The sequence below is a fragment of the Corvus kubaryi genome, unplaced genomic scaffold, assembly GCF_017639235.1.
Source record: "Corvus kubaryi isolate FWS band 111438036 unplaced genomic scaffold, C.kubaryi_AGA036_p1.0 37266, whole genome shotgun sequence".
In the NCBI taxonomy this organism is placed as follows: Eukaryota; Metazoa; Chordata; class Aves; order Passeriformes; family Corvidae; genus Corvus; species Corvus kubaryi.
This window is the reverse complement of record NW_024581081.1, coordinates 6,318,432-6,338,511: the sequence shown is the minus strand read 5'-3', so window position 1 is coordinate 6,338,511 and position 20,080 is coordinate 6,318,432. Positions and strand designations below refer to the sequence as shown.

Here is a 20,080-nt window from a genome sequence, read left to right as displayed (position 1 = left end):
TGAGAACCTCCTTTGCTGCTGCTCTTGCTTCTTTGATGAAGGACAGACTGCAGATTCCCAGGCAAAACCTGTGACAGGAAACATAACCTGCAAAAAAAGCCCAGGTAAAATTCATGAATCCCATGCCAGCATCTCTGGCGCAGGTGTTCCTGTAGAATCCTGTCCAAGCCCTCACCTGGGGAAGTGGGAATATCAGAGAAGCAAGAGAGGTTTCTGGCTTCTCAATTCTCATCACCTTTTGTGTATTGATTTCTTAAATTCATTCCCAAAGACAAAACTGTGACTATGCTGTAGTCTAAGGAAACTGCAGCACGGAGGCTGTGTCTGAAGAGAGGAGAGATAGCTTTGCCTTGCAGGGGTCTGATGAGATGCTGTTCATTACTGCCTGTAAAGTGCTTTGTCAAATCTCAGGTGAGGGTGCTTTAGGAGAGTCTGTGCTTTGACTTGGTGACAGCTGGGGGTGTCCTTCTCTGCAGTGTCTGTGAGGTGGCGTTTTTATTCTCTCTGTTCCTCTCTGGGGACAGCGGGACAAGTGGAATAGAATATTAGAAAACACTGAAAAAGGGAATGTTAAGTTTGGCCTAATTAAGAAACATCAAGTTGTTGGAATTATTAATTGCAAATTCTCTTGAGAATAATTTCATGGGAAATTGAATTACTGCAGGCCCTGGACTGATCTGAACGGATGGCAGTGTTGTAAATGACAGCGCCAAGGTAATGCGTGTGTCTGTGTCAATCAGATCCTGGATTTCATAATTTCATAAATTAAATTCCTTCTTTTATTCAATTAGTGTGTTAAAGATGATTTGCATTGCTTATTGTACCTCTGATGGTGTGGCCTGATTAGACACAGTGTCAGCTCTGGTCACAGCACATCCAGGGAACAAAGTGCTGTGCTGCTGGGGGCGACTCTCCAACCGTGACAGGGAACAAGGAGAAATTATCACTTGGTTTATGGCACAGCTGAACATCTCATCTGGCGTGTAGCTGGTCTCACTGCAGGGGCTTGTAATCCTCTCCTTAGGTCCCTCCTGTGTGTGCCTATGGAGCGATGCAGGGAGCCACCTGTGCGTGGCTGATCCCGTCTTGGGGAGCCCTGCCACCCGCCAGGGCGTGTTCGTGCCGGTCCATCACCCTGAGGATGCACCTACTTGTTTCCAGCCTCTGCACTCATCTGGGATGAGCCAGCCTCCACTCTGAGCTGCAGGCACGCACTGTGGTTTGATTGCTTCTCGAGCCTGGATGTGACGTCTCAGAGCAGAAACTGTGAGTTCCTCCCCTGCTGCTCAGCAGTGACTGTTGTGGTGCAAAAAATACACAGCGAAGGAGAAAAGGAGTCTGTTTCTTGTGTGAAGGGTCCAGACTGTGTTTCAGACCAGTGTTAAGGGCTGTCAATGCAGCTACTTACATGCTGAAAAGATTTCTGAGATCTTGGCTGTGTTGAACAGCCAGAATCTCTTGCCCTCCCCTTTTGTGATACTAAGCAACTTCAGAAAAATAGTCCTCTCCTAGGGAAGGGTCCATAAAGAGATCAAATAGGTCAAGGGGCTTGTTGCTGGTGGCTTCTATTAATGTTTTGTTTTCCCCGGAATTCTGGCTTTTTTTTTTTGCACAGCTTAGGTGCAAACTAAATTTCTTCATGTGGAAAACACAAGATGCTATGAAGAAACACCCTGAGCAAATCAGCCACGGCAGCCCGACAGATCCCGGCCAGAGGTCAGTGTTGAGCCACACTCACACACCTGGGAGATGCCAGGCAGCCCGGTCCCAGTGGAGCCTTTGCAGCCGCGGGGAAATGAGGGACACAGCCCAAGGCGTGGGGGACATCTTTATTGTGGCTGTAGGCAAAGACCGACTGTAACTCCACTCACGTGTTCTCCTGCAAGGCTTCTGCTCCCCTTGTGGAATAAGGTTTAAACCAGGTCCTAGCAACTTGCTGACTTGGAGCTGTGAAACAGTGGCCATCTGCAGATCACATGTGTCTGGTTTTGTCTGCAAATACCACTAATTTGGTGTGCAGGTCACGGGTTTGCTGGGTGCCACTGCTGGTACAGGCAATGCTCGCCAGGAAGAGCCAGAGCAGTGAGGACAAAGGGCTGGTTCTGTTCAGCAGAGATATTTGAGAGGTGGGACAGCTCTCCCTGTCCTTGTGTCCACCCTACTCTGCCCTGAGGTGGTTGGGAAGAATTGCTTGTCGGGGTCAGGACAACACGGGGCAGACAGTGGTCCCCTTTCCTATGCCTGTGTGCAGACTACACTGAAAGGCTTTTTAAAGTCAATTCTTTCTAAAGAAAATGCCCTTGTCCCCAATGGCTGGATAAAGATGGTAGGTTTACGATTCTAATGGATTCTTAGAGTGTGAACCTATAACATATCTTGCAGTATATTCTCTACATCCTTCCACTTACATACCCAGAGCATGACCAAACATCTTTCCCACCTATTTCAAAAAAGAACAAGACAGGAAAAGCAACCGGTAATATATCTGACTGTATTTCAAAGTTGTTGGTTGTAAACAAACTTTGTTGAAGAAATAAAATCACATGACAAGATATCAGAGTGATACTATAAATCCATTTTGTTATTGTTGCCACACTTCACATTTTTGGAACTCGGAGTTTAGCTTATGGTGTACAAAACTTGTAAAAATTTATTGCAAGCGTGCCTTTGTGTAGAACAAAACTGGTGTCACAAAAGTAGTTCCCTGTCCCATGCAGAAACACAGTTGTGTGTCTCTTACTGTGAAGAGGTCACACACCTGCATTTCCTGAAAGACTTGGCTGTTATAAAATTGCTCTGAGAAGATTTTTAAAAAGAAAATAAAAAGGAAAAAAAAAAGTAATTCGCAGTGTATACTTTACCTCTGGAATTTATGCTTTTGACAGAAATCTTTAAAATTATAAAGAATATGGAACTTTGCAACAGAACCGCAGTTGCTGATGGTGTGACCACAGCCCAGTGGTCTTGAAAGCACTCAGCTAGCTAGGGCCCATCTTCACTTTTGGAACTGTCACTGCATTTGATGCACACATTGAAAATAAATGAAAACAAAATGTCAAGGGGGAGACTCCTTCTCTGGAATCTCCATTGTTCCTACCGTGGTGCTTCCACAGTCGGTAGCTTCCATGCTGTGCTGACATGCAGCAGTGCTGTGACTCAAGGCTGATGACTACTGAACATGTATAGGCTAAGGAAAGGCATGGAGTGAGGCCAGGGATGTAGCTAAAGCAGGGTTTATGTTACTAAATCAGCTGAGCAGACTGGATATGTTAAACATCAGCCTTTTCTTTTAATCCAAAGGCAGCAGGAGAGAGGGGTATACATGCTGGAATGATGAGAGTTAGAAGGGATCACCTGGCTCCTCTCCCTCCATGTGTCCAACCTCTGAACTTTCCTCTGCCTTCTCAAACCCACTGTTGCCCTTGAACTCTTCCTTGTGTCAGGCCATGCTGATTAGCTTCACCTTTACAGGATCAGAGTAATCTCTGGCATAAACCTGAGTTTTGTTATCTCTAATATCACCTCCAGACCATGGGATCAAGCTATTTTTTTATTTCAGTACTGAAATGCCAGGCAAAGATTTAGCTTATATCTAGAAGAAAAAAGTAAGTCGGAAAGACCTGCAAACTGTTTTCCACCAAATGAGCAATTATATTTCTAGAGACATGCAAGTTTTCAGCAGTCACGTTTTGCAAATGCCTTGACACAGATTATTTGAGAACAAGACCACAAAGTTACTTTGACACAAGTGGGTTGGGGTTCTGGACAGCTGAACCTAGTGTACTGTGCTTTGCTTTTCAATTTCTAGGTTTTTCGGGGGGAACTAGTGGAAATAGGTCAAAATGCTCTGAAGTCTAGAGCACGCTGTAAATACTTGAAGCGTGAAAGCATTTGCCAGAGTGTTTATTTTAGAAACACAGTTGCCAGGGCTGGGAGCAAACTGCATAGGCCTGGCATCTTCCCTTCCCTAGAAAAACTTCTGAGACCAGCTTGACTATGAAGTCTGCTTGTCCAAGGAGCTTGGATTGCAAATTGCAGTCTCGTATCTCCCCAGCTTCTTTTTACAGTCAGGTCCTGCACATCATGGTCCTACAGCACGGCATGACAGTCCTCTCCCACTGGGTTCCTCACCCAGGGCCCCCAGGCATCCAAGGTTGTTCAGGTACAGCAAATGATGCTTTCGTGGGTAAGGTTTTTGCACTACACATCACATGGACCACCTTGACACCCAATACAAGCAATTATTACTTCAAAAGAGTGATACAAAAGGGATTTACCACTTAAGGCCTTTTCGTGATACCTAACAGCTGTTCACCAAACCCATCAGAGTTAAAGGGCTTCAAAAAACAAAGCAAAACACAAAACAAATCTCCAGACCCTGTCAAAGGTCCCTGTATGCCAGCAATCCAGAGTTGAGGAATCTTACAGCCACTCCCATTGGAGCAGTGGGTGTGGTGCTGCTGAAACCTCTTTGGGGTCCATCTGAATCTGCTAGGGCAGCACTAATTGGGCAAAGCAGACAGCACCTTCACAGTGATTGCAATCAGAACAGGCTTCAGAAACAATACTCTGTTTCATCTGAGATTTGCAAAATAGAAGAAAGGACCAGCAAAGCAATGCTACAAAAGTAAACTGAAGGGCCAACCATGTGTTGTCAGCTCTTCCAGACTGACCAAGAACCTGCAGGATGCTTTGGATGTGTTCTAAATGCAAGGAATGAGGGAAGCAAAGGAAAAGTGTGGGGCAGGAAGCTTCTCCAGGGCTAGATTTCCAGAGGGACAAAGCTGTCACTCAAAAGAAGAGGAAAAGATTCTTTTTACAAAGCACAACTGTTCTCAACTGTTTCCCAACAGTGAAGTGATGATACAGGCGTGCTTCAAGTTCATGATGCATCTGGAGTAAGGTAAGTTTAGGAAGAATTGTGACAAGAATGAATATATATCAAGTAGCACTGATGACAGACTTCCTTTTGAGCAGATGATGTGATGTGTTGGTGCAAGTATCCTAGTTAACAGCAGGCCAAATATATACCTGTTTTGAGCTTAGAGTTCCTTGCCTTTATGAAACTGTGAACAGGCCTTTGACACTTGAATGTTTTTCTCAGCCAGAGATGAGCTCATTTTACAAACAACCAATCTTACATCAATCCGAGCAGGAAGAAAGTGCCATGGCAAACTCCACAACAGAGGTGGATGGAAGACTTCATATTCCATCTAAGCCTCAGTGATTTTTCTCAACTCAGTAATTATTTGTCTGAATTTCACACTGTTTACTGGACTACTGTACACCTTCAGATTTTCCATTTATCTAAGTTCCTCTAGGCTAGTTGGGCTCCTATGTTTTATCAAATTTTCTCTTACCTTTAGTGCAACTTGGTTTTGACTCGTGCCAGCCTGTATGAAGGAACCTATGCTAAGTCCCACAGCCCTTACTTAGGGGGAAATTATATTCTTTCATTTCTAGTGTGGAAAAGTGCTTTTGAACAAGAACCAAATCACTGAAAACACCAAACATGGCCTTAATCAGCAGGAGTGCAAACTCCACAGTTTCGTCACCCTTATTATCTGCGCTGTGCCTTGGTGTCTGGTAGGAAAGGAGAAGCTTTCATAAGCTAATGATGTCTCATGAGTGCTGAGGTTGTTACAGCACTTTGCAATCCTTGCTTGGAAAGTACCAGAGATGCACAGAATTATCAGAGCAGCATAATCCCCACCTCGTCAGTGGAATCAGCTCTCACACGAGGGGACTAAGGCGTGGAAGAATGAGATACTGGAGGCTGCTTTCACTACTTCCCAGCTAAAGACAGACTTCTAAATAAATATTAGAAAAAAAATAACATCTTCAGAAAAAATAAAAGGTCACAGAAATACAGCTGGAGGTAAAAAATGGGAATGCTGTTTTGAGTTGCTAAATTCAATTTTCTTTAGGAATTACCTGAAGAAAACAAAGTTGTACTTCTATATATTATGTTTCCTAGACTACTTGTAACATAGAAGGGTTGGGGATAGAGAACAGAAACAGAAAATGGAGATGAGATTTCTTTAAATTGTGCCCTATGGTTAAGTGTACAGATGGGCTGAAGTAAAGAGTGGCAGAATTCCTGCAAGCCCTTGAAGTATTTTTCAACTGAGACAACAGTGGAAACCATTTCCCAGTGGCTTCTAAGCTCTAGCGAGTGCTGTATTACTCACTGGGAAAGGAAATGTTTTCCAAGAATGGATCGTGGCATGACAGACATTTCCTGAAAGTACTGTGCATAGAAGGTGGTTGGTATGTCTTACTGATGGTCTTGGTTCTTTGAAACAAAGTTTGCATACCATGAACAAGTAATTACCAGTTTTCAGAAGTACATGTCTCTGAAAATTCAATTCAGCAGGAGAGAAAGGAGCTGTGCTGTGTTCCCTTCACTATTTCAGTGTCAAACTTTTTTCCTGAAAAAGTTTAGAGCCATTCCTCTGTGACCTGGTTGGCATTTTGACTGCATTTTACCTACTGCTGAGTTCTCAGATCTCTTACCCAGATTGTCTTAAGGCTACAAACAACCCAAACTATCATTTCACAAGCTATTGCACAATTAGACACACACACACTATAACGAGCATCCTTGCACTACTTTGAGACTAATGTTTTTCCCCCTTTAATTAGGGAAAAGCTTTAATGTTACAAGCAGGTAGGGAACCAAATCTAAGTAAGCCAGTTTTCAGTAAAGGAAATAATCCTACACAGGCTGAGCTGCAGTTGACAAATTTTAGCCTTCAAAAAATTATTCTCTATCTTCCTTAATTACTTTGCCCTGGTTGTAGTAACAGAAAAAGTGCAAGATGCTTTTTCAACAAGGAGAAATCTTAACTTTCCCCAACCCTATCCACTTCCAGTCAATAAAAGGAAAAGATGAGGGGGAAGAGTCAGCTGTAGATTTAGACTACACTTTGGTGGCTTTTGCTTGTTGGCTTCGAGAGCCAAAATTCAGGCATTTTGTACATATAAATATATATAAATATTTTTGCTTACTTATGGAATGTTCGTGCATGATTAGAATACCAGTTCAAAATGATGAGGGATGGTTAAGGCTAAGAAAATGAAATTCATTGCAAAGCTATAATTTTGTCTTCATTTTTCTCCTTTACAAAGGAGACTAAAGCATCTTCCCTGTAATAGTCAGCCACTGTGTAATCCCCCGTCAACACCAATTCTAGGGAAAACTACTCAGGACCAAGTCCCTGAGGCAAAAAGCTAGGACCTCATGATTTGAGCTCAAGTAATCCACATAATTAACAGCATACATTAGTGAAAAATTAAATATTCTGAGGCCTCAGGCCTACTGTCACCTAAAAAAGAAAAGGCATTTTCTGTATGGGCTGGCCTAGATCCAGGCCTTTAAGCATACGTAGTTGTGTAACAATTGGCCAAGGGCTCCAGATTATCCCAGGGGCCTACAACACAGCTGGAGAGTGGTCTGCCTACTCCTCAGAAATGCCAAGTGGCTCCAAGGTGGTCTGGGAAACCATCCCATGTCTGCTGGGGCCATGGGTATCCCTGCACATACTCCAGCATGGCATGGGAGTGCAAGGAAGCAGCTACTGCTCATTTAAGCCATCCCATCAGCAAAGCTCCAGCCAGTCTTTTCCTTACTGCTCCAGTTTTAACTACCATATAAATTTATGGGATATAATATGCTAGTAGCTACTCTTCCTGATCCAATATAGGCTGGCATTGTCTGAAGCAATGAGAACACTCTGTGAAATTTCCTGAAAAAAGAAAACTGTATGTTTCTATTGCTGAACATTTATTTTTCATGCTTCAGGCTAGCTGCTCTCTCCCTTTGAGTACTTACAAGACTGACAAGAACCAGCAATCAAACACACTCAATCAAGAGGGGTGGTATCAGTTCTCTGCAGGGCCAAGAAATTTTGAACTCATCCTTGGGTTCCTGTGCAGATTGGCATTGCCAAGGGCTACATTAATACAAACCCATCCCCTTCTTTTGTGGTTAGGAGGCCTCAGTACACAAAGTTTTGTCCTTTCTCCCATGTTTCCTGGGTGGAGACCTTGTGGACTGAGAAGTGAAAAGGATGCTTAGGAATCCTGCTGCTGTTCACTGTGCAGCTGGCAGGCAGAGCAGGATGTGTGGGACAGGCTCCAGGCTGTAGCACAAGCAGAACCACCATGGAGTTAGCCATCCCCTTCTCTCCTTGCAACCAGGTGAGATCTGCCTCAAGGTCTACTCCAAACAGTAAGACTTTGGTGGAAACAGAAAGGTGTCACTGCAAGGATACTCCATGGGCTACTCATTCATTTACCCCTGCTGGATTCTTCCTCTGTTGTTATTTACATGGTATGCATTTGCATGTCACAGAATGATGAAATCTGAGGAGTTTCCAAATTCATGTTGGTTACCCTCTATTGCCTCTTGTCAGATAGATACATGTAACCTGGTTAGATTTACAGTGGTAAGTCAATCATTCACTCCATTCCTCTTGAATCAATTCGAGTCATTCTTTGGGAGTAAAGTAAAAATTTCAGGCTTAGGGTCCTCTAATCAACATGGTTTTCTGCCCTGTAAGTTAATGCAATTCTGTTTGTGTCCATCACTGCTAACCTTCAGAATACAGAGTTTTTGGATGATTGAGTTGTGGACTGAAATCAATAAAGTGTAGAGGGCAGGGTATTATTTCACCTCAGTATTGATTCCCTTGTTTCAGTCATACCTCTCTCTTGGCATTGTTTTCTGAAACTCTAGCGGCTTTCAGATTCCATGAGCCCCAAAACATGGCCTTGGCCACCAGCTCACGATGATGCTTGTCCTCTACAGTGTCACTCAGAACAGAAGAACTCTTTGGGCTTGCTCTGTTTTAGCAAGGTTTAAGGTTGGTTACAATTGGACTTCTTTCCTTTTGTAAGACACAATGCTACATTATTTTGCTAAACATGTAATCTGCTTAATTGCAACTACTGTGACAAGCCCTGAACTCTACCAAAAAGAATTCCTACAGAACACCCCACAGTGATAATGGGAAACACGTGGCTATTAGTGACTTTTTTTTTCTGCCAACTGTGTGCCAAACATTCTAAAGTGGACCAAAAAGGTCTTGATAGTTACCAAAGAAAAAGCAAGAAATTATTGTTCTTAAAACCTTAACAGTCCATTACATTAGCTTTTTAAGCAACATTTAAGATACAGTTGAAATCAAGAAAAAATATAGTTGATATATTCTGATTTCTCACCTGTACACTGACCGTGGCAGTTAAGATATGAGGCAGTATTACTTACTGGTTTACTCACTGTTAATACTTACAGTATTAATCACTGTTTGTGTATAAAATGTTTCATCCTGGTTAAAAAAGAAAATCAATGTAATATATTTGTCATTTTAAATTCACTAATGTATTTGGTTTCTCCTAATTTTTCTGTGTTCTAACTGGGATCAAATTGTTTTATGTTACATTAATAAAAGCAAAGGGGAAAAAAAACCACAGAAAGAAAAAATCATGACTGGTCCTCAGTTGCTGGCTGCCTGCCTGTGAAGGTCGTGTTTGTCAAGATGCCTGCTGCAGTGTTCTGTGCTGGGCTGCTCCGCCTGTCCCACCGGAGGACAGCAGCGACGCCTCGCGGGATGGCAGCCGTGCTCAGCCACAGCCCACGGTGCAGCCTCATGGTGCTCGTCCCAGAATTGAGTAGCTCCAAGGAAGGTGGAGAGTTTCCTGTAATACCCATCTAGGACTGCTGAGCTGTGCCAGCTTCTGACAAGCTCTTGGCCCAAGAGGAACTTTACAAGATGACCCTGTTCAACAAATAGCACTAAGATGACGGCTAATTTATGTCTGTTTTGGGTGTACAGATTCCCACAGGGCATTCTCATATGCAATTTTGGGTCAGCTTTTCCAGTGGCACTTTCTGCACTATATGTTTACATCCAGCTGATACTAGGAACAAAGTTTGCACCTCTCTAGTGGCATCACTTGGCATTTTTGGATGACAGCACTGGTGGTGTCACACGTTCCTTGCTTTGTCGCTCCAGGTGTAGTATCTTCTGCTTTCCCTCCAGCCCCTGCCTATGCCACCAAGAGCAAAGCATCAATGGGAGGGTGAGGTGTCCTCCAAGCCCAGGAGCTCCTTTACAAGTCTTTCACCAAACTGTGCGCGGCTGTACCTTGTCACGTGGTAGGCCTCTGACATTTTGTAGAGGATGTAGGCATTATTTATAGCGATGCTTATGGCAAACCAGAACACTTGTTGCCAGGTCTTGTTTGGTTTGTGAGAAATGAAATACCTAAAAAGCCAAGAAAGGAGAGAAAAACATTGTTCAGCCAAACAATTGCAACTGGAATGCAAGAAATCACCCCACACAAAGACCCTGCAGTCCCAAAGGAGAAGCAGACATAGGACTGGATGCCTGGTTCAAGTATTATTTTAAGAAATTTTGTACAATGTGTTTGACAGTCATTTACAGCTGATTTGCACATTTCTGGTAGTGTGTAAAAGAACAGACCTCCTGTCTCTCAGATGCAAACTTCAGCAACACTCTCACCTCCGTATCACTCCATGTAAATAAGAGTACTGATAAAGATTCCTCGAGCTCACCCATGACAAATATCCTTGTGATGGGAGATGTAGGTCTGAATCCCTTCAATTTGTCACTAAAAAAAAGCCTCAGTCACATTACATTACAGTTTTGGGAAGCTTGCTGATGCTTCTCCTCATGTTTATTGTGAGCAAAGATGATTGCTGCTGCTGTCAACAGTAGGTGGGAGGATGTGGGGGTAGAGCCACAGCATACACTGCTGGTAGGTGGAGCACAAGGCAGAACTAGAAAGGACTGACATCTTTGTATTTAGGTTCTGACTAATTCTAGGACTGCCAGAATATTCTCTCTTCAGTCATAAGATTTCCCATTTTCCTACTTTCCTACTTTCATTTTTTTAGCAACCATTTAAAACTACTACCTCAGCTCTTTTCTGCATTGATTTCCTCTGATCAGATCCCAATATCGTTCTCCAGCGACCATCTCCTCCTCTTTCGTATGTTCTACTGAATTCTTGCAGCCTTGCCCAGAATCGGCTTGAAAAACCTGTGCTGCTTTTTCTCTCTTCTCAATTTTTAGTTCTTGAAATCTTCTGCACCTCATTGCTATTCCCATAGCCAAGCTTCACCGCTGCTATTCTTACTCACTTCTGTTCCTCCCTGCTACATTAAGAGCTAACACTGAGGACACCAACTGGAATTCAGGAGCTAGAAGTTCTGCATTCTGCTCTCTCAGATCATGTAGATCAGCTTTACATGCACAACTGAAAGTCTTCTTTCTTCTGGCTCCAGGTGATGCAAATATCACCAGGATGGATTATCAACTAAACACCATCTACTGCTACAGGTGAAGAGCTGAGCCAGCCTGAGAGACTTGTGGGGATGGTAGACCCTTGTTGAATTCTCTATCAGTCTGCTGGCTCATCCTCCCATCACTTCTTAAAAGTAATTTATGAGATGCAAAGGACCTGTGTCTCAACATTTCTTTTTTTTTGACTGCTGGATGGGTAGATAGAGCCAAACCAATACCAGCAATGCAGTTCCTGCTTTGTGCAGAGCCAGCATCTGATCTTTGACTTAAACAGAAGTTTTGACAGAGACTCAGTGAAAGCAGCATTGGGCCCTCAGATGGAGCTCAACATGAAGAACTCAAACATTGCAGCAACAGAGAAGGTGTGAAAGAAGTACACACACACATGCACATCTTCTTACTTACTTGCTGTATTTATCATCATATTTGCAGATATAGCTAAGGTGAGCAGCAAAGGCTTCAACTGCCAGTGGGCATGGAATTTCTCCGCTTTTTCTCTTAATTATAACTCCTGCATCAATTAGAAACACAACAGTTTTAAATTGACATCATAAGTCTAGCAATTGAAAAATATGTTTTCTATATATGGCTTATGAAATAAACATTATTGACAATGTTTCCCCTAAAGCTGGAAACTTCTCTGTAACAGAGATGCTAATTTGATTTCTTTTCCCACAGGTAGTACATTGAACAAGTGGAAGGGGAAGAAGAGGGATAATTTTTCAGTTGAAAATGAAAAGACATCTTTGCCATACATTCAAAAAAAAGCACACATTGCTGTAGTCCCACAGTAGCCGCCTACAGACAGTATTAGTCTCTCCTCTTTTGGATCACAAGAAGTTGTGGTCACCTCTAGAGCAGTGACTTGCTGTTATATGCTTTGAATTCTGGAGGTTCCAAATTAGTCCCTTGACATTAAATCCTTTGCTTATCTCCACCCATGGAGGCCAAGAGCAATATTACCTTCTCTTCACTGGAGGCTGACTGACACTGAGAAGAAAATACAGTAAGGAGGAGCCAAATGTCTGAACTCAGTGAAGACAGAAATGATGCTGGTTGGTGACTGCGGTCTCTTTGAAATGAAAAGCAGCCTGGTTCCTGCTGTGGGGAGCCAGAGCTCAGAAGTACTCTTAGGTTGCTCACTGGAGCTTAGTATACATTTCTCTGCCTGCAAGTGCTGCTTCCTGTCCTGCTTGGTCATCTGGCTTGGTAACTCAGCTCATCATGGGGGATGGCCACCCTGCCTACTGCAGAAATCTGTGGTAAGGCAACAGGCATCATGCTGCAGCCACCTACCAACCACTCTTTGCACAGACAAAGATGTGGTGCTAGAGCAGGTAACTCCAAAACCAGGCCCCATTCCCTCATGTGGTCTATCTTTGACCTGGCTTTATCCAACACTACAGCAGTATTTGTAAGTCAAATGATCTCCTAAGAAACTCCCCTAGCTCTTTTCTCATTTATTGCTCCTATCCTTCTTCCCCCTTCCTGGGGAAAGCTCCATGTAGGAAGGAAGGGTGAGTAAAACAAACTTATAGCATAGGAGTCTGTTCCCTAACTTTTGACCTTTTACCCCCACAGGTTTCAATCGCCGGCTCTCCAGGGTATGGACCACCACTTACTCCACAGCTGTGGCACCCTGACTAGTGTAGTGCCCTTCTCTCTGGTACAGCACTATTTTCTCCACGTCTAGAGAAGCACAGGCTTGTTTGCATCCTTTCTCAGTACAATTCTGGGCTTTCTCATTTCTCAAGCTTTCAAGAGAACTTTCTTCGCCTTCCTTCTGCCAACTCTTTTACAATCAGCCCTAAAATGCTACTCACGTTTTGATTACAGACTTCACCATTTCATTCCTCCAGCTGGAAGTCTCATTCCATCATTATCTCTGTCAAGCCCCCTGTGCTGTCCTAGCTGGCAGGCTCTATTTTGAAGCAAGTATGCAACACATACTAAATGTCATGTTACAGCTGAGCCATGCAGAAATTTATTTGGGGTGTTTAAAATCTGATTTTTCCAGAATCCAAAATTATATCACCTCTGAATTGTCTAATACACTCTCCTTTCATCTCTGCCTCCTCAAGCTTGGTGTAAATGTAGCCCAAGGGGGGGGGGGCCGCCCAACCAATTGAACAAATAAATTCTTCATTACATTCATGTAATTATTATAGTGTGATTTTGATTCTTTTAATGAGTCCTACAAATATCTGGCCAGCATGAGGTAAAAAGGACTGATACACCACCAGCCTGCTGCATTAGTGCTGCAAAATCACTTGCCATCTCATCAGGGCAGGCCAGGGAAGGGCTATGTTCCTGGTACAAGTGTTATACAAAAAAAAAATCCCCTTTCTCCTCTTCCTCTCTTCTCTTTCTTCCCCTTCTCTTCCTTCCCCTTCTCTTCCTTTGGAGGATTTGTATGTCCTTTGCAATTTGCTTTGTATTCATGATCTTTAAAAGAATGCATTGAGGTGGCAGAACCATATACCCCCTATCACTTTCTATTATATTCCCCATAACATTCCCCTGTTTTGAGAATATAAATAGCTTTATAGGCATATTATTTTTAGCCTTTCCAAGCTTGTTTCGTAGCCATAACCCACCTTCCCCGGAAAGACAACTGCCAGAGCTGGGTCATTCCTAGCTGCAGGTCTCTGTGGCATGTGGTCCCGAGCCAGCTGACTCATCAGTACATCCGATGAGCCACTTCCCCTCCTGGTCCTCCCCCAGCACTGCTGTGTTCCCATCCCTGGCAGCACTCCAGGGAACACACCACCTGCACTGCAGCCACAGCTTGCCTTTGCTTCCATGTTGGAAAGCGTGCTGACTGTTAGCCTCCATCCTGTCACCATAGAAAGGCATCAGCTTTTGGGTTTGGGGTTCTTTTAAACCTTTTTCCTTTTTAATTTAAATTCTTAAGCTGTATGCTCATCGAGCAAAGCTTGGGAAATACTACCTCAAATGAAACAAGCCAAAAGACAAAGGTTTACATGTTTGTTTCCTCAAAACACTTATTCTAAACCTATCAAGAATCATGCTTTTTTAAAAATGGGAGTCTCATTAATACAAGCACTTGCATCCATCTTGGCAAACTCTGAGATTTCATAACAATATAAAAGAAGGGGCATTGCATGATCCAAGTGCTATATGGCTTTTTATCAGGACTTAGATTTCTTACAGTTCTTTGTCAGAATTTCCAATATTCAGCACTGTGCAAGGTCTGATGATTGAGGTCTTACCATCGGGGTCCTCTGGCCCCATCCCCAATCTCACCATACTTGGACACAACCTCCTCGCTGTAGTCTCAAAAAGGACACATGGAAATGGTAAGTTGAAACCCTAAGCTTACCCATCCTGAAACATGCTTTTTAACATTATGCTTCTTTCCCCAGACTTTCCAATTTTGGGCCAATCTCACAAGCTTTTTCAGGAAACTAGACTGTCACCCGTCACCCATCACTGCAGCTTCTCCTGGAGTAAGAACCACACAGGGACTCTTACAACTGCTCCATACAATTATGATGGTTCCACAACACCTTCCACCTTCTCACAAGTCACTTATGAGATGCTAACATGCCATTTGCAGCTCTTTATTCCTTGCATATGTGGCCCAAGGTTTGTTTTCTACTCTTAGTTATTGACTGTTTAGCTTCTACGTAGAGCTAGTGAAGAGCACCTGTGAAAGTTCTTCTCAGAAAGAAGCTACTTCTTAAAAAGATCTTGGGTTCAATAGTTTTTTGCTGAAGATGTTATTCTGGTCTTCCTACTGTGCAGCAAGTGAGGTTGCTGCCTGCTCCATCCTGCTATATATGAAAGGTAGTAAAGACTGTGGTTATTTCTGGAACACAATAATGGAGATGCTGGGGAAGTGGGCATCAGATCTAGAGTGAAAAAAACAAAATGCAGCCTTGTCCCACAGATGGGGAGATTTGGGCCAGCACGTAGATGACCTGCTTTAGAATAAGGTAACTTTTTATTCTATGGGTGTCCCAATCTCTTTTGAATTCTCAGTTCCTCTGTAATACAAGCACAAGGAAAAATTAAAGCTTAAGGGCAATTAAAAATCCAACTGGATTTTGTTCCAGGCAGAAACTACATACTTGATAGATAAGTAAGCAGGACACTTTTACAAGACTAAAGAAATGAGACCCATCCTTGAATATCTGAGATGATGCATTATGACATGCTGGTTTAAAACATCCATAATGAATAACCTGCTACATCTAAGAACAGTATTCACAGATCTGCTCTGACAAGTGTATTGCCCTCCTGGTGCCTCTGGCCTGGGATTTGCACTCCAAGTACAGGCAAGATTTCCCTTCTTGACTTTCCTTTAAATTGCAATAAATAGCTAATGATTAGCTATGTCCACCTCTTTTCTCATCCTAAGTGTTCTTCTGACCATCTCTTACCTTATGTTTTTACTGTTTTCTCTTCGTGGCCTCCTCCAGCCCGTACACATTTACACTCAGCCAAGTGCAAACACACACTGTGCATCACCAGACAATCCCACTGGCAGCAGTCTCTGTTCAACTATCCCGCGTGGGTTTTAACTCCCTTTGTCCCTACCTCCTCTCCCATCTAACATGTGCTCAGCAGATCTGTGCTCCAGGCCTGCCTCAAGGAACATTTCTTGAGGTTTCTCCTCTTCCTCCTCTATATTTACATGCCTTAGAGGAGACTGGTGGTCCAGCTTCTCTCAAGTTGGTTTGAACTATCTTTGCTGCACTGACTTTACAAGTGCCAAATCAGAGGCAAGCAATCTGGTCTCTTGCCTTCCCACCGAGCTTCCATCTGTTCCCAGGTCCCTGCTAGAGACTCTTTGCCCAGCATCACTCTTTAGGAAGCCAGTCTCTGTTTTCTGCTGTGATTCACAGTGAACTATGTCAACTGTCCCAGCCAGCATTTGGTGAGCAACGAGCTGGGAAAGTCTTGTCCATCACACACAGAAGTCATAATCAGTGGACGTTAAATTACCTCACACACACCATCCACAATCCCATCTATGCCAAAACAGACCCAAGGTCAATCACAAGCACAACAGCTCACAACTCCATGTGCTGCTTTTAAAGGAGGCTGCCAGCACAGTCTGCTTTTGCTCCCCTTTTTAACAGGGCAGTTAACACTGATGTTTACAAACAGAGTAGTTTTCTAATATTTATGAATTATAACCATATTCTCTATGCTAGTCTAAAGGAAACAAGTAGTAGTTTGTAGTGATAACTCTTGTCCAGTTAGTGCTGCCAAATAATCTAAATCCACCAACAACCACAAGGAAAATAGCACAAATCCTGATGGTGAAAGCCCCTCATGGGGAACTACACTGCTCCAGAGACTGGCTTCAGCAGGGTCTCCAAAGTGTCATACTTCCTTCACATACGTATTTTCAGCATTTGTGCTCAGACATCAATCCATCTGAATCACCAAGTCCTCACTCTGCTGGGATGCCCAGCACAATTCCTCAGGATCAGCCATGCTTTGCTAAGGCAATGAGCCTTCTGGCAAGGCACTGAACACACTAAGTCAGCTTTCTCAGTTTACCATACAGTAATTCTAAGCCTTAAATTTGCTTCTGTAATCCGCACACACATGTGAGAGTAGCTTGGGATTCAGAAAATGAGTGTAGAAGTTGCTTTTGAATTGATGGCATTATATTTAAATGTTTCTTTTATTTTCATTTTTCTCTGGCAGTTATACATAAATCTGAATAATAAAAATTGTAAGAAACTGAAAAAAAACATTCTCACAAAAAAACTAATTTCAAGAAGTTAGTTAGTCATATTGCATTTTATAGAAGTTTCCAAAGGTTCTTCAAACCACCTGGATACCTTTAAAAAAGAAAATATTTCATTAACAAGAAGCTCTCTGTAATTATTTGAACTATCCAGATTATCTGTTTTGCTTTCTTCTCATCGACTGGTAAAAATCAATTTAACATACAACAGGAAACCTTAATCATATTTACTTCTGGCAAAAAGATACTTGTTTGTGACTAAGTTTTTACTAGGTAAGAAAAATTAATTGTAGGATCTGCTTGGAGTTCAAAGTACATTATTATTAATTTTTCTGTAGCCGCAATCCTACAAGATGCTTTGCAAATGGGGCTAATATTGTCTTCTGCAATAATTATCTTCCCTTCTCTGACCATCAGCAAAGATATAATCTTTATACCTGAAAGGATAGTGCCTCCACCAGCTCAGGCAAGGAGGCTGCATTAGCAGTAGGCTTTTAACCTTTGTATGGGAAAAAAGAATAGCTGTACGAAGACACAAAAGGGAAGTAATCACTACAGCTACTGTTTATCTAGTATGTATGATCAGTTACAATCAAGCTCTTTGTTCAGGCTTAATATCAATCTCAGTGACTCATTTTGGCTTGTGATATAAAGCATGTGCACTTTGGAGATGAGAACTAGGAATATTGCTTACCTTGTTGAACTGGAGAATAGGCGTTGGTCAGAAAACGAAAGTGCCCTTTATTGTACCAGCAGATCAATGACATGTTTCCCTTCATTCTTATTCTGTACTGTCCTCTGGACTGTGGAGTTTCAGAATTGTTCAGCATGGATGGAGGTAGGCCTGTGCAGTCACTCTTCCTGGTGCTCAGCAACCCACAGCAGTAAATCTCTGCAAGTGAACAAACACATCCCCTATCAGCAAGCCATTGCATGGACCCAGACAGCAAAACCAGCAGAGCAAGCCTGAATGACCTCTGAAAGAACTTGCCCTACAATCTTCTAGTCCAACAGATATGGCAGCCAACCGGTTTTATTTTGTAATACCAAAGATTTGTGTCCTACATGAATGTCTCTGGAAACAGACAAGTGCAGAAAGTCTGCTCTCTTGTTGAAATATACTGACGCCTCCTGCACCATCATGATGAAACAACAGGAAAAATAATCCTGGGTATTTTCCAAGCTATAACACCTACGATCTGTGTTTAACATTACAACATGTTTAAAATTGGTCTCAAAAACCTCCCAGTGGTGATATGCATTATGGGACAAATCAGAATTTATGATCCAAGAGAGTCTTTGATGTTTAACTAAAAGAATAAATTGTGGAGGGAATAGGGAGGTAGGGAAAGCTATAGCATCTCTGATGTTAACCAAAATAAATTCTCCTACATGACTCCTGTGATGCTTTTAGACACATTAGTTTAATCTACTGTTTCACTGTGCTGCCACATTCTTCATTTTTAGCTCAATATTCCTTGCACATGCATCATCTGCTAAGGAAATGCTGCTTAAGCAACTAAAAACCACTGAAACCACTGGTTGATTTAAAAAATGCGTATGCCAGAAGGATGGAGAAGATAGAAATACAAGTTCACTGAAAACTGATTTTAGGGCAAGGAGAAAAACCACACAGTGCCCTACCTGAGCGAGCACTGATCTTGTCCTGCACAGACACCAGAGGCTCTGCAGGAGACAGTGTGCTGCTCAGAGCCTCTTGGCCTTTTCATATGTGAAAGAGGCAATGAATAAAATCTAACACCACAAAACGCATCTCAATACAGCCAGGTGGGCACAAACAAGGTTTGGAAACAACACTAATAACAATGCTTGAATTTTTCATGAGCCTGTGAAATAGCAGCAGCCTGTTTCTGTTAGTCCAAGAGAAGTAGATCTTCTCAATCCAATTTTTCTGTGACTCAAAGAAATCTTGGATGGAAAATTCCATGGTCTCCCTTAGTTTTGTGTTAACCCATCTGAGTGGAAAAAACCAGTGGGCATGGAAGCAGCTGACATCTGTGCACATCTTGTGGGGGTTTAAAGCTCATCTGTCAGCTAAGTCTGCTTGATCAAATTTTTCATCGTGCTGAATTTTGCATGATATCCTTACAGTGAAAATGCAAAGCCAGAATGCAGTGTCTGGCCTCCCCTAAACATGTTACCTCTGTTCTTGGGTTTCCGTTTAAGTGGCTCTTCTGTCTCTGTCTTTCTGGAAGCACCTAAGCTCTTGAGTGCAGGTGCAGCCTTTGTCCTTGGTTCATATAGTGACTGGCATGCTGAGCATCCCCTCAACAGCTCACAGACACTACAGGAATACTAATAAATTAATTTCATATACTCATGCATTGGTCCAGTTGCTGTGGGCAGATCTACAAGGAGCTACGGCTCTTCCATCAGAAATTTCAGCCACTGATGGGAGAAGAAGGGTCAACCGACACAGTAATGGGAAAACTTCATTCTCAAGGGGGAAACCTGTACTCCACTGGTTATTTCTAATGAATTAATCAGTCCCTGGAAATCCATAAGTTCCTTCCACAAAAGACAATGAGAAAAGCCTGATGGTAACAGGCTTACAATCACTATAGAGGGAACTGCACCTCCAGTGGAAAGCTGATTTTTTATTTTTTCTTTTTAAAAATTTCTTCTGTTGCTAAGAGGTACCCAAACTGTGTAGGTCATGTAGCTGAAAACTTTGCCATTAACATAGCAAACTTTCATAAAGCTTTCTTCTAGCGAATATTAAGATCTTCCTGCTTTGATAACAAGCAAACCTGTGAAGATTTTTCTTAGCCACCCAGAGTTTATTATTCATTGAAATGTGATACATTTTCCAGGAGGCTGCAATGGAATAAAACCAAGCTAATAACTACATTGTTGTGCTAGAGCTTCAAAACAGCAACAGCCATCTCTGAGATCCCATAATAATTAGTTGTAGCCTTTCCTTTTATTGTAGCAATAAGCCTGCAGAAAGCTTCCAGCAGATGTTCCACTCCTCATGCAGAATAATGGGAACCATTTT

At 42.6% G+C, this 20,080-nt stretch overlaps 1 protein-coding gene across 1 annotated transcript in view; it reads right to left on the bottom strand.

The window, feature by feature from the left end:
* Positions 1–2,477: 2,477 nt before the first annotated feature.
* Positions 2,478–20,080, bottom strand: part of PGBD5 (piggyBac transposable element derived 5) — a 72,288-nt gene continuing 54,685 nt past the window's right edge. Inside the window, exons 5-7 of the mRNA XM_042025227.1 lie at positions 17,756–17,953; positions 11,739–11,844; positions 2,478–10,271 (exon numbers count right to left, since the gene is read on the bottom strand). Coding sequence (XP_041881161.1) covers positions 10,076–10,271; positions 11,739–11,844; positions 17,756–17,953 — 500 coding nt within the window. The 3' untranslated portion in view covers positions 2,478–10,075. The remainder of the gene's footprint in view (positions 10,272–11,738; positions 11,845–17,755; positions 17,954–20,080) is intronic.